General features: G+C 52.6%; 5 protein-coding genes across 5 annotated transcripts; 2 read left to right on the top strand and 3 right to left on the bottom strand.

Annotated features, from left to right (window-relative positions):
• Nucleotides 1–8: 8 nt before the first annotated feature.
• K460DRAFT_357476 (CP2 transcription factor family protein-like protein) lies at nucleotides 9–2,769 on the top strand (the record flags this gene model as incomplete). Its single annotated transcript, XM_040932036.1, has 5 exons — nucleotides 9–22; nucleotides 147–287; nucleotides 373–954; nucleotides 1,011–2,335; nucleotides 2,390–2,769. 5 exons carry the CDS (start codon nucleotides 9–11, stop codon nucleotides 2,767–2,769), a joined length of 2,442 nt encoding a protein of 813 aa, XP_040786354.1.
• Nucleotides 2,770–6,287: 3,518 nt separating this feature from the next.
• K460DRAFT_368650 (uncharacterized protein) lies at nucleotides 6,288–7,665 on the bottom strand. The gene is made up of 2 exons (XM_040933819.1): nucleotides 7,339–7,665; nucleotides 6,288–7,290 (listed from the first exon to the last, which is right to left on the bottom strand). The coding sequence occupies exons 1-2, from the start codon at nucleotides 7,510–7,512 to the stop codon at nucleotides 6,403–6,405; spliced, it is 1,062 nt and encodes a 353-aa protein (XP_040786353.1). The 5' UTR covers nucleotides 7,513–7,665; the 3' UTR covers nucleotides 6,288–6,402.
• A 699-nt stretch (nucleotides 7,666–8,364) lies between these two features.
• Nucleotides 8,365–9,881, top strand: K460DRAFT_289925 (uncharacterized protein; the record flags this gene model as incomplete). Its single annotated transcript, XM_040929155.1, has 2 exons — nucleotides 8,365–9,805; nucleotides 9,859–9,881. 2 exons carry the CDS (start codon nucleotides 8,365–8,367, stop codon nucleotides 9,879–9,881), a joined length of 1,464 nt encoding a protein of 487 aa, XP_040786352.1.
• Nucleotides 9,882–10,433: 552 nt separating this feature from the next.
• Nucleotides 10,434–11,529, bottom strand: K460DRAFT_288828 (uncharacterized protein; the record flags this gene model as incomplete). The annotated part of the gene is made up of 2 exons (XM_040929079.1): nucleotides 10,434–11,337; nucleotides 11,420–11,529. 2 exons carry the CDS (start codon nucleotides 11,527–11,529, stop codon nucleotides 10,434–10,436), a joined length of 1,014 nt encoding a protein of 337 aa, XP_040786351.1.
• Nucleotides 11,530–12,166: 637 nt separating this feature from the next.
• On the bottom strand, nucleotides 12,167–13,278 carry K460DRAFT_357472 (regulatory protein-like protein suaprga1; the record flags this gene model as incomplete). The annotated part of the gene is made up of 4 exons (XM_040932035.1): nucleotides 12,167–12,189; nucleotides 12,245–12,872; nucleotides 12,926–13,041; nucleotides 13,089–13,278. The coding sequence occupies 4 exons, from the start codon at nucleotides 13,276–13,278 to the stop codon at nucleotides 12,167–12,169; spliced, it is 957 nt and encodes a 318-aa protein (XP_040786350.1).
• Between the last annotated feature and the right edge of the window lie 334 nt (nucleotides 13,279–13,612).

The raw sequence follows: 13,612 nt of genomic DNA, 5'->3' as shown, positions 1-13,612 counted from the left end.
TAGCGATAATGTTTCGCAACCGGTGAGTCTGCCTGTTCCTTACCATGGACACTCCAAAAGACGGCCCAGCTGCACGTGGGGGGGGGACATGCGCGCGTCGCGTTTCCCATCTCCATCCCAAGTACCCTTGGCTGACCGCCTCTTAGAACCAATTCGCAAAAACCCGACGGGAAGCTGCTAGATGAATTCAAGGCCACCTTTCCGCATCTCGCACAGCGCTCGCACTCTCTCACAGGCCCACAAGGCTCCTCACTCGCAGATGCGCTCGATGTCGCGCATCCCACCCGGTACGTTGCTCGAGCCCGCTTGCGCTCGCTCCACGTCTAAACACTAGGACAACTTTGTCAACTAACATTGTTATTCATTATGCAGACAGGCGGGCGATCACGAAGACATCAAGGACCAAGACCCGACTCCGCGCGGGAACAACGAGCCGTGGAGATTCACCCCATCTTTGCTCGACCCCAACAGCTTTGCATTTACCTCTTTTGCAAACCAGCCCCCTGGCTACTACACGCCTACACCAGGCGGCACCAACACGCTCTACCACAGCCAGGCCGGCGATCTGCACACGCCCGGCTTCAGCTTTGGCCTAGGGACACCACTGTCGCTACCCACCTCGGAAGGCGCGCTGCACGCTGGCCAGACCGCACCCACAGGTCATCTTCATGGTTTCAATCCTCATGCCATCGGAACCCATCATCACTTCCAAAATGTCAACCCCTTCAACCTGCAGCCTCAACATTCCCAGTCGTTTGCGCCGCATCAGTTCACAAATCAACCTTCCGCATTCGAACATGGTGCATTGGCGCAATCTCATGAGGACGCGCCAATGGACAACATGGTTCCAGAGGTCGACATGCAAGATCAATCGCCTCTGATTGGCTTTGCACCTCACTCCTACGACGGAAACCTTGCGGCCACAGTCGCATCAGCGCCTCCTCCAAATCAAAAGTGAGTACTACCATATGAAATGCCAAACAGGCAAAGCTCGTTGCTAACTGTGGCAGCTTCCGATACCACGTTACTTTGAACGCACCGACTGCAATGATCAAACAGTCAGACGAAGTTCCAGTGACCTACCTCAACAAAGGCCAAGCCTACTCAATTTCCCTCGTGGACACAGCCCCGGTTCAAACACCTTCACCATCTCTAAAGTACAGGACCTTTATTCGTATTTCATTCGAGGACGAACAGCAGCGACAACGCCCCGCCGCTTGCTGGCAGTTGTGGAAAGAGGGCCGCGGGACCAACGAGGCACACCAACGTGGTGGGCGTCTGCAAGCTGTTGAATTCGTAGACCCAAGCCAGGTTGGCGGGGGTGACGCCCAGGGACGGCCAAAAGTAGAGCTCGAGTCTTCTTCCTTTGACGGATTTTCCGTCACATGGACGCCTAACCACAACGCTACGCCCGAATGCTCTTTGGCTGTACGCTTCAACTTCCTCTCTACCGACTTCAGTCATTCCAAGGGCGTCAAAGGCATTCCAGTTCGGTTATGCGCCAAAACTGAGCTAATCACCGACGTCACTGCATCGCCCCAAGAGAGGATGGATGCCGAGCTTTGCTATTGCAAGGTCAAGCTTTTCCGAGACCATGGCGCCGAGCGAAAACTGTCAAACGACGTTGCACATGTCAAGAAGACCATCGACAAGTTGAAGCAACAGATTGCGCAGGTTGAGTCTGGAATGAAAGACTTCGGCAAGCGCAAGCGCAGCGGGTCGATATCCAGGGGCAGTGCTGGCTCAAGACCGGGAAAAGTGCCCAAGCACAAGAGAACATGGTCCATGTCTTCAGCAAGCTCAGCATCGGGTGCTCGTGCACCTGCTGAAGAAGACCTACACATCAAGCTGGCAGCTCTGCAGGACATGTTTAGCTCCACCAGACCTGTCAGCGTCTTGTATCTGAACGGAGCTGAGCAAGACGATCCAGACCTCCATCCGGTGCAACTATCTGCAACTCCCGAGGAGTTGTCCAAGATCGATACCAGTGTAGATGCGCAAATGTGGGAGGCACAAGGTTCTCAAACCGGCGCCTCATCAATCGTGTCTCCAACCCCGAGTTCACAATCTCTCCACTCTGAAAAGCGTCGAACTTCCTCGTTTCAACGTCCGAAGCCTTTCCAACCACCCTCGCGCATGTCATCTAACGAATGGAGAAGCCTCCCGCAAACAGCTACCGGGGACCTCAAAGGCATGGTTAGCGTTCACGGAGGCGCAGATGTTCCGACAAAGGTTCAGCGACCATATTCGGACGACCATGCTCTTTCAGGATGGATTGAGGCTCTGGGCGTGGATCAGACTTATCAACCACCACCGGAGCCTATGCTCAAGCCAGGTACGTAACACGACGCGCTTTCATCGTGATAACGTATGCTAATTATTTGTATAGTCGCGTGCTTTTTTGTCCAACCTAGGATCGCGGGCCGACAGCCCGAAGACAACTACTTCCGCGCCGTATACCTCATGGAACGAAGCGTAAAGGAACTCGTAAGCGGAATTGCAATGAAGATCCATATTGAACCAACAAAAGTCACCCGAACCATCCGCGTCAACCAAAAGGGACTGCAGATTCTCATGGATGACGATGCGGTCAATGGAATACCAGAACAACAGGACATGACAGCCGAGTTCCATGAGATTGGCACACCGCCAGCGCAGCCCCTGAAGCGAGAGTGGGACGCTGGCCCTACGGACATCCAAGTCGATGGAGACATCGGCGTCGTCGAAAACGTCCACTCGACTGGGTACGAGCTCCGTCTTCTGTTCTAAACGCTTACGCCTGTTGCTCTCCAAAGACATGTCACACTCCTTCCTCGATACCCGGATTCTTTACGACCAACCCACCTTAATGACTTGTGTACTATTTGTACATACCAAAGGAGCTTCGCACCGCTCCCTTTGGGCTAATATTTCCAAAGTTGATCGTTTGATCCAACTTGACACTTTATTTGGCGTTGAGATGCTTCGAAGATACCACGCATTCTCTTCACGAGCGGTTTTTTTAATTTCCTATGTTGATACCTTTTGCTTTTACCTTCTTCATTTCTGGTTCGACGACGATACCCATTATACCATTACAAATTTTCACCCTTCCAGCGGTTCAGATTGCAAAGCAACGATCAGGTACGAATACACATTGAAAAGTACCGAGTGTTATACATACATGGAGTCGATCAGAACTGGGGCTGTAATCTTTCGACGTATATACAGGGAGGCATCAGTGATTACTCTGGTTAGGATGCCTGAACCCTTCTGAAGACGAATCAAAGTCTTTGCGCTTTCATGCCACTGTTCCAAACATTCTTTGTTTCTCTCTCTCTCTCACTCTCTCAACATGTTCCTCAATCTACCATGCGACTAAGTCACTAATAGTCCGCATCCGAGATGTTCGCAATTCAGCACCTCACCATCATAGCAAGATCTACAGTTTGCACACACGCTGGTCTCTGTGGTACTTCGCCAGAGGTGGAGAGTGTGGAGCTCGGGAAATTGACATTGGCCGCTTGGAAGGTCTAGCCGATGCTGATCCCCATGGATGTGTCTCCGAAGCTTGATGTCATAATGCAGTACGGGATCACCAATCACAATGGTGATACACGAAAAAGACTTGAAGGGCAGCGATTGAAAGGAGCGGGTGCGTTGGCACTCTGAGGAATGGTGTCGAATGAAAATGGGGGTTAGAGAATCCAATCCAAGTTGGCCGTCTGCCAGGCACTCGTTCTGTCACGTTCTCTCACGTTGTCGCGATATGAAACGTGTACACATTATGCTAAAATTATTGCGAAGACGAACCACTGTTGTCAGAGCGAAGGTCAAGGAGCAAGCGCTTCTGCAGGGATGGTCTGGGCAAAAAAGGAGGCCTACGCTTGCGAGTAACGTTGACGGTGTGGGACTGCTGCGAAACGAACTATCAGCCACGAATAATCCCACACTCTCCGGTCCATGAGCTATCCGGCGTCCCGTTCGCTCTCACCGTTCGCTCTCACCAGCCGGGTGGCCCAGCATCTGCTCGGAGACATTTGGCTCAAAGTATCCATTTGCCACAATGTACGCGCAAACAGAGCCGTCGTGGACCCCGAAGCCCATTTCCTAAGCAGTCGGGCAGACGACGCGTACCACTCTAACCAAATACACTTCAAACCATTGTCGCATCGGATTAAAATGTAAAGAGGACGGTTATCTTGCCTCCAATAAGGCGCTCCGATCTACATAAGATTGGCCTAGCCACACATGCTCGCCACTGTGTGGCGCATGTATCGCCACAGCGGCACGCTCCAGCCCCACAGGAGGCCCGAAGTGCTTAGCGCATGCGTACAGAGTGGCAGGCTTCTGTGACTCAGAAATCCAGTGCTATAGGATCTGCCGCTCAATCGACCCAAGATTGACGCACAGCCACATCAGTACGTATCTCATCTCCCATGTTCTCGCCGTCGCCTAAGTCCCCCCCGGTTCCGCCAGGGACGTGGGATTTAGATTAGACCTGTAGATCATCACCCGTGCAATGCGCCGTTTCACCACCCGGCCCTCTCCACCGAACCAGAACAGAAAAGTATGGGTGCGTACTGCCACAAGATTTGAAAGGTTTGATAGCTGTGTTCCAGAAGGGACTAAATCATCTACAGGGGCGCCGGACCGCTGACGGTGCAAACCTACGGAGGGGAATGGCAGATTGCACCTGCAAGCTTAGATTGTCTGAGGGTTTGCGGCGCCGCGGTGCACAAATAACAATCGGGCGATTTTAGACTAGGTACCATGGCATTGGTACCTTCCCGCTTCCGTATTCGGACAGTGAAGGGAACTTTCCAGTCTCATTCCAATATCCGCTCCCTGACAATTAACACAAATGCTAAATATGAAGAAAAAAAACGCCATGGACCCAAGTTAAAGTTTTTCTGCGGACCCGTTTACTTCCTATTTTGTGAATCTCGATAATGGGGCCGCGGAGTGATTGCCGCAATTGACAGAACGTGGAAAGGAAAGCGAAGTGGAATTGCCAATTTCACTTCCCCCCCCCACCCCCTGCTCTTCGATCGGGTGTGCGCTAAGCAAGCGTGCAGATTGCTTCCAATCCATGTGTAACCAAAATAACACAGACCGCCACTGGCTACCGGCTGGTGCTGAGTCAGTAGATTAAGCCTGTCTGTCATCGACGATTGTACAGAACTCAATTACTCGCACGATCAGCAAAAGTGTTTCAAGCTGAATCACATCTTGCACAAACGAGATCCACTCGCTCGCTCCTCGTCACTCGGATTGCTGACCCACGTCACACCTCCACAACCCGCTTATGCCTCACCCCTGCAAGTCGCTTTCATCGTCCGTATCCGGGGATTCATCTCTCGCGTGCTCGCAATCGTACGCCAGCAGATTCCTCGAATGAGATGGGACGGCTACTTGTTTAGCCCTGCATGATGTGAGCTTACGCAGCGAATCACATCTTGTGGCTTTGGACGATGCAGTCAGCCGCTGACGCTTGTCTGGAATACTGCCGGTTGGGCCATGGAAAGAAGTGTACCTGCTGGAGCCACGTTGATGCGTTGGTGCATGTTGCTTTGCATATGGATCGAGGCCTTACATACGCAGGGGCTAGACCAAGGGAATCAATCACCTGCACCTGCATCCCAACCTGCCTATTGGGGCAAATTCCGTAATCGTAGCAAGCGTTGCTTTCTGCAAAATGTCCGCTATTGCGACATCATATCATGGGGTCAATATTTATCCCGAGAGCGGTTCGGGACATGGCCTCGGACGGGCATGTATCCTTGTCATGTCTACATTGAAACCTAATGCAATGGCAAGAGAATCCTGGATGAATCCTTCGGAGAAACACGACCGAGTACGGCAATTGTGCCTTTTCCGGTGGAGCTCGCGTTTATCAGATCGATAAAACCCGTTGGTGTCGGTGAGCGGAGATGATGAGCTGGGCGATTCGGATCGTTGTGACTAGGATGACCTGTTCAGACCCCCAGGCTGCGGTCATGACTTGGGAGGGGTACACGTTAGTCGCAGGTCAGTTCCAAGCCTGTGAGCAGACACGCGGATAAGTATTGGGAAAGGCATAGTTTCAAACGCCTTGTTACATGATACAAATTAGTAAGAGGGCTAGGATAAGACGGTGCTGTTGATTTTAGCGCACCGCCACAGATGATGTATTGGGATCATGGCTGACCATTCTGAAAAGGATTATAATTCAATCAAAAAAAGCAAGATGGCAAGAGTAATTGAAGATAAAAAGACTGAGCTTTCCAGGCCGGGTATCGTACCTCGATCCAATTCTAAAATCTTTCTCAAGCGCTCGTCTAATGAAGCCAATTGACCCCGATCCAAGCCAATGTCAACTTCTTGGTATATCATTAAGTTTCCAAATCTCACATCTCATTTGTTGAGCCCAACATGAGAGGATCAGTCATCCAACTCCCTCCCAAAGTCAATCAATCGCAGCTTCGTCGCGTCCTTCGGATGAAACTGCGCAACCTTCGCTCGGACTAGAAACCTCGAAGTCGCAGAATCCTTTTGAAGCTGATAGTACGCCTTCCCCCCTCCTGGCCCTATCAGCGTAGCAAACAAATCCTCAAGCAGTTGTCGCATCTCCGCATCAGCAGCTTCAGCCTCTGTAGGCGGTTCTTCGTCGTCCGCAACAACAGCTTTGCTGCCCCATATCTGATCGATCCTGCGCTGGCGAGACTTTGTAGACAAAGGTTTTTTGGACGACTTCGCGCGTCCTTTCTTCGTGAAGCCAGCTGCGAGCGTATCGTCTTCAACGTCAAGCATGTCGCCTACGACAGGGCCGCCGAGTTCTTCAGCTGCAATCATACCAGCTAGGTAGTCGTTGATGAAATTGTCCATTGCTTCGCCGAGGTGCTGCATTTCTGCGTCGTAGCCCTCCCTTTGAGCACGTTTGCCTGCGATGAGCTCCCGTGCAAGCTGCGCAGGATTCTTGTGCGAATGGTCCTCATGCTGGACGCGCAGTCGCTCGATCCGGCTCTCCATGGCTTGTGTGAGGAGATTGGCATCGTGCAGATTGGCCTCTTCGCGGCGCAGGGTGGCCTCTATTCTGGTGATTTGACGTTGCGTGCTTGTGATAGCTTCCTTGGTTCCTTGAACGTTACGTTGAATAGTACGCGCTGCCAATAGCGCTGGTAGCACAGACTTGGGGGCTGGAAGGAGTGTTGCTGTTGGCTTGAGGCGTTGATACGCGTCTTTGACCACTATGAGTTGTTGGAGCTTTTGGCGTGGATCATCTGAGGCATGTGCAGCAGCTTCCAGGCTACCGTTCGCTTGGGAACGTAACTGACAACTTGTCAGCTTTGCGCAGTGTGATGATTGTATTGTGTTTACCTCGTCCAGCGCTGCATGTTGTTCTCCAACGCGTGCCTGCAATTCCCTCAATGTTTGCTCTAGACGCGCCTCGGTGCTGGACGCGTCAAAGTCCATCGAGTCATCTTGGAGTTCACGAGCTTCTTTGGAAAACTCTCGTATTCTCTCCATGGGGTCTTTCTGTTGTTGCTCCATGATGTGACAGTACTGCGATGGTGCCGGTTACTGAGCATCGACTGGCTGCTGAAGCGGTTCTACGTGTGACGACGGAGTGATAGGACAAGACAAAGTGACTGCAGTCTAAGCTGTAGCTCCGACAAAGACAGTCCTTTCTTATGGATTCTATGGGTATTATCAACCTGCCTTTATCTCGTGTAGTGAAACTGGCTGTCAAGAGTGATCGCAATCGTAGGGTCGGTAGCTGCACGTGACGCCAAGCTACACGAAAAGGCCTAAATTGTAACGCTTGCACTACTTCCTCCCTCGCACCAAACCACCGGCTGCTCTCCACCATCGCCCAAAGCCCCTTCTGCAGCGTCACCTCTACCCCTTCTCTTATTAGTGATTTCCCAATCGACGAGGAAGCCGCGCGACTTCGAGCGCTCTACATCTAAGACGCCGGCTTTTGTCCGCCGAGAAGGTTTGACGAGCGAGCTTTCTTTACTTGGGCCAGTTCCTTCTTCCACTCGACAGCACCTCCTAAAGAAGCACTCATCCTCTCCGAATCCATCACCAGCACCAGCACCAGCTCCCGCACCCGCGACACCTCATTCTCCCGAGGCGTCGTCCCTCCGACCACTGCACTCTCTGCACGCTCCAAGCCCTGTCCTAGCTCCGACGACCTCACCTCCACGCACCTTCCACCGCTTTCCGCAGTCTCCCCCCTAGTCGCCAGCACAGCACGCTTTCTTTGACGACCCCGCTGTACATAAAACGTCGCATAATCGAGATCAATTGAACAAGTCCCAGCATCTCGTTTGAGTGCTCGCCTGGACTGTGAAGCGCGTATATACCAGTGTCAAGACTCAAGACTCATCAATAGGAACCATGTCTTCATCGCCCACCATCGCAGCTTCCTCCACCAAGCGTCCGCTGGAGGAGCCTTCTTCGCCTGCTGGACCCAACGACCAGCCCGATGCAAAGCGCCCCGCTCTCGACAAGATGGTCAAAGACGAGCCTAGCGCAGACGAAATTGATATTGCGCAACCCGTCAAGGGTGAAGGCATTGCCCCCGAGGACATCAATGAAGAGGACGTGAAACCGGAGCTACTTGTAACCGACGCCGCGGCCCAGAATGGTGCTAAGAACGTCCAGACAGACACTGTCGTTCCAGATGCCCCCTCTATCCTTGAAACCCAGCCCATTCAGTCTACCTCTGGCGCCAATGGCCGGCCTGTCAACCACAATCAGCAGGTAGACGAGACCAATTGGCTCCATCTGCGTGCTTGTATCGGCACCAGCGAGGCCGCCACCATTATTGGCAAGGGCGGTGAGAACGTGACACAGATTCGACGTTTGTCTGGTGCCAAATGCACCGTCAGCGACTACTCTCGAGGTGCTGTCGAACGTATCCTCACCGTGAGCGGCCAAGTCGATGCTGTCTCCAAGGCATTTGGTCTCATTGTTCGCACCCTCAACCAAGAAGATCTTGAGACCCCTTCTACGTCGACATCGAAGGCATATCCTATGCGACTACTTATCCCTCACATTCTCATCGGCTCCATCATTGGAAAAGCTGGAGTCCGGATCCGCGAGATCCAGGAGGCTTCCAATGCTAAGTTGAACGCATCTGATACCCTCCTTCCCAACTCTGGCGAGCGTTCATTAGTCGTTCTCGGTGTCGCTGACGCTGTACACATTGCTGTGTACTATGTCGCCCAAACCTTAGTTGAGCAGCTGACAGAGCGCTTCGGCGGACCAGCTGCTTCTCAGTATGCAACACGTAGTGGTATGGCTGCCAACGTTGTCCCAGGCGGCATGTCTGTTCAACCATACGTCCCCCAACCTGCAGGAGGTCAGTACGCACATACACAGAACTTCCGTCGTCAGGAACCCCAGCGCACCCCCACTCATGGTGGATATGGTGCTCCTATGCATGGACAGCCCCCTCAACCATCACCCTATGGTCATCCCAACATGCCCTACGGGGCTGGCTCGCCTGGTCGCGCTCCTTATGGCGGTCCTGCGGCGCCCAACCCTTACGGTGGCCACCATGCTGCCGCACCTGTCGCGCATGGTGCAGCTCCTAACCATGCAGCACAGGTCGCAATGCCCGGCCAGCCGCTGACACAGCAGATTTTTATTCCTAACGATATGGTCGGCGCCATCATCGGCAAGGGTGGTGCGAAGATCAACGAGATTCGTCAGCTCAGCGGTAGTGTTATCAAGATCAACGAACCTACTGATAACAGTAACGAGCGTTTGGTTACCATTACCGGCACACAGGAGTGCAACCAGATGGCATTGTACATGCTGTACTCGCGACTTGGTGAGAAGAATATCCAACCCGATGAATCCACTCGAAGCTAATGACTCGAACAGAGTCGGAGAAGCATCGTATCTAGTAGCATGGGGCTCAGGTGTGGAAGGAAATCGGTTCGGGTTTGGGCTTCCTTTGGAATGCATGTGCGATTGGCGACCTGGCGTAACGGTTTTTATGATATGGCATGGCTTTCTGAGTATGTAATTTACGTGCACTTACTTGACCCGCTGCTTTTGGTGTGCGGTGGTGACCTCCTACTCATGGGCTTCCGGGGTGGCTTTTGTCATTCTTTAGGGGCATTTCTTCGAATCTACATGATACCTACATACTCAGTAATCTAGTAAGGGAACTTGCAACTATTAGCTTTGACACTGAAAGCCGGTATTTGTAACTTGCAAGAGTGGCATCACTGGAAGGTGCGCGTATCTCGAGCCTATCTCAAGACTACACCCCAGAAGACGCAATCACGGCTTTTTGTGGTACCTAGTAGGTACGGACTCTATATTCTCGCATGAACTTACTGTGTTGATTAGATATAATAATGGTGCAAGGTTACCAACCCGATGCTATGCTACAACGGCAGACGCCAAAAGTGCGAGATCAACTTATCACCCTCTCTTCTCTTCTCAATGCCCTACCACCGTCCTAAAAACACATCTCCACACCTATCTGTTTCTTCATGCTCATGATACAATGCACACCTCGCCCCCCTCCACGGCTTACAAGCCTCCCACTTTCGCAACTTGGCCCTGTCACTAGACGCTCCGACTGACGTATCCAATGGGTCTTCTGCAACTTCCCATTTCGCTCTCCCATCATCCCAGCCCGCCATACCCACTCCACTCTCCACACACCGAGTGCAAAAGGCTTGACAGCAGTCCTCGCACGCCACTGCGCCGTACCATGGAGGGAGGACGTTGCGGCAGTTATCGCATGCGCGTGTGGCGTGCCAGGATTCAGGGCACCACATACGTAGCCTGTGGCGGGAAAGAGCCTGGGGGCAAGGGCGTTTGAGTTGCACGCTTAGGTCGAGGAGGAAGGCGGCGTGCCACCAGTCGCTATGGCTTTCCAGCAATCTGTCTGTTTTCTTGAAGGAGAACAAGTCGAGCACGAGTGAGCGTAAAGGTGCAGAATCGCGGATTTGCTCGTAGAGGATGCGAGTATCGGAGGGGGTGAGTACACTGTTCGTCCTATCCGCTAACTCGCTCACGCAATCCACCACCGCGTTCCTCGCGCCTTCAAGCCCTAGTCTGTCCGCCAGTGCATATACATGCAGTAACGAGTAGTAGGCGGGTTTTCCATCTTTGAATGGTGCTGGAATGGTAGAGGTGTACAGCCAGGAAACGAGGAGTTGAAAATGCGCAACATCAACATCGTCGAGCTCGATGGTGTTGGACGTGCTTTCAAGGAAGGGGCCTGTAAGGGCGGCGCGGAAGTAGGACGATTGAGATGTGAGCAGGGTAGTATGAACGTGGAAAGGCGTGTGCTTGGAACCAATTAGAATGGTTGATGTGGTTGTGAAGTCGGAGGGATTGGCTCTATAGTGGGTAAGTCTGTAGGTTCCTCAGAGTCATGGGGGGTACTGGTAGTCGGATCGACTCCCTTGCGTGCGACACTTACCTTAGCTGCCCAGCTCGTGCGCCTGTCCAGGTATACGGCGGTGGCAGATTGGGGCCTGGAATGCGGGTCATGTCGGTACCGACGTTACGGGGGATTGTAGTGCGTGTCATCTTGCGGTCTTCAAATTGCTCCGTTTCTCCGCAAGTATACGCGCAATCAATGCCGAGAAAATGACGAGGTTAGGAACTTATGAACGTGAACAGTTCGTAGCCATGGGCAAGCGGTTCACTCCATCTTTGAGGGTATCGTGCGCTCACCGCAAACGGTCTGTCATTGAACGTCGAGGAATGTGTTTCGGAATGCATGCTTAGCTATATCCGCACCACACCGAACCAAACGTCTTGCCAAAACTCATCAACCGAACAATTGCTCTGTGGACGGGTGCAGCTGGCTTATTTCGGAGCTTTGTTGCTTTGTTGTCGCCAATCCTAGGGTGAGCAAACAGAGTGACGGAAGCGGGTCTTTGTTGTCACCAAGAGTGCAGCTGACCCTTGAGGCGAGCACACCACTCTACGATTAGCGAGGAGAACGAAAGAAAGGTGATTGACAAGAGCGTTGGAAGAGTGGAATTGCGTTTGTGCGCCCTTTTATTTATCAGGGATATATCTCATCATGGTTCACACTTACAAGGAGAGGATAACTCGCCACTATTTTACATGGTCATTAAACGTCCCAGCCTAGTTAGACATGGATGGTTCTCAAGAGGACAAAGTTACGTCGCAGACATCGACAGACACACCCACAAGCTCATGCGACGAAGCTCTTGACGTCTACAATAGGTTAGCGTTAGCGCATGCTCAGACGGTGTTAGAATAGGCAACGTACTGTTCAACCACTTGATGTACTCCTTCTGCTCCTTGTGGTCTATGTAGTCGGGGATGAACAGTGCTAGGCGGGTATTGATGCCACGCTCCTCGAGGTATTTCTCAAGTAGGATTTGAAGATCCTCGTCCAGGTTGTTGAAGGGAGGGCCAGTGTAAAGTGTCCGCCGTGACCAGTCCTTCTCGGCGGTCGTAGGGTCGGCCAGATCAGCGGTGGGGAAGTAGTAGAGATCCTCGATCAGGAAGTCGCCATCCTGAGCAGTAGCCTCGATGGCGAGAGCTCCCTTGCCAGGGCGCTCAATCCGGATGCTGGCATGTGCAGGGAAGCCCTGCTGCTGGCCTTCCTCATCGTATTCATCCTCTAGCTCTTCGCGGTCGGCGGGCGCAATACGGTCCTCGGGTGCGACACGAACATTGCCGTCGCGTGTGTTGCCCTGATTGATGGAGCCCTTGGTGTTGGCGCCTCCGGACTGTGTATCCATGTCGGCATCGTCGAATATGGCGTTGTCCTCGACAAGATCCTCGCCTGGAACATTGTTGTTAAGGTCGGCGGTGGTGAAAGTGATGCGGATCTTCTCGTCGCCGAAGGTTCGTGTCAAGACAACTTCCTGGCTGCCAGGCTTGTCTTCGATCTAGACGGTGGTAAGCTCATCTTCTCAGCGCATAGAGAGGGTGGCTATGGTACCTCAAAAGGGCTGTTCTCGAGATACTCCTTGATATTTGCGGATAGATCATCATCCTCCTTCATGTCCTCCTCCATTGAGATCTCGCTCTGAAGCTTCGCGACAAGCTCCTCATTGACTAGAATATTTAGCCATGGTCGAACCCCGTTATTATCAGACACATACCGCCACTATCGCCTTGTCTTCGTACTGCTGATAGGTGCAACGAGGCCGTAAGTCTAAGGCTTGGTGCGGCCCATGCGGGCTGGAACGCTGCCGTCTGGCGGAGTAGGGATGGCTGCGGGCGGACAGCTTTAGTGGAGAGACGAACCGCAGAGCGCGGTGCGCTGCGGGCAAAGGTTCGTAGAGCAAGCATTGTGTATCTTCTAAACGGGCTAATTCGGTGAAGGCGAGAGAGACGATGCAGGAGGAATTGTGCAGATGAAGTTGCAACAACCATCATAGGCTCAACTTTTCGAAGGCCCAAGCTTCGCATTGATGTCAGGGCATCACGTGCGGCGCGCGGAGGTAACTAATAAATCTCCAGCACCTCTGCCGCTATCGGCTTGCGACAGCTATCCGTTGCACTGAAAGCAGGACTTTCTACCTCCCCTGCGGTTGTAACAGTCACCCTTTTGCCTGCAAAGCATCTTAATCGACTGTCGAACGTATTTCTAGTCCTCGGTCACCGTCACAACTGGCGAGGCAAA

Source organism: Cucurbitaria berberidis (genome assembly GCF_010015615.1).
Source record: "Cucurbitaria berberidis CBS 394.84 unplaced genomic scaffold K460scaffold_4, whole genome shotgun sequence".
In the NCBI taxonomy this organism is placed as follows: domain Eukaryota; kingdom Fungi; phylum Ascomycota; class Dothideomycetes; order Pleosporales; family Cucurbitariaceae; genus Cucurbitaria; species Cucurbitaria berberidis.
Note: the sequence above shows the minus strand (reverse complement) of the source record. Positions and strands in the feature narration are given on the sequence as shown.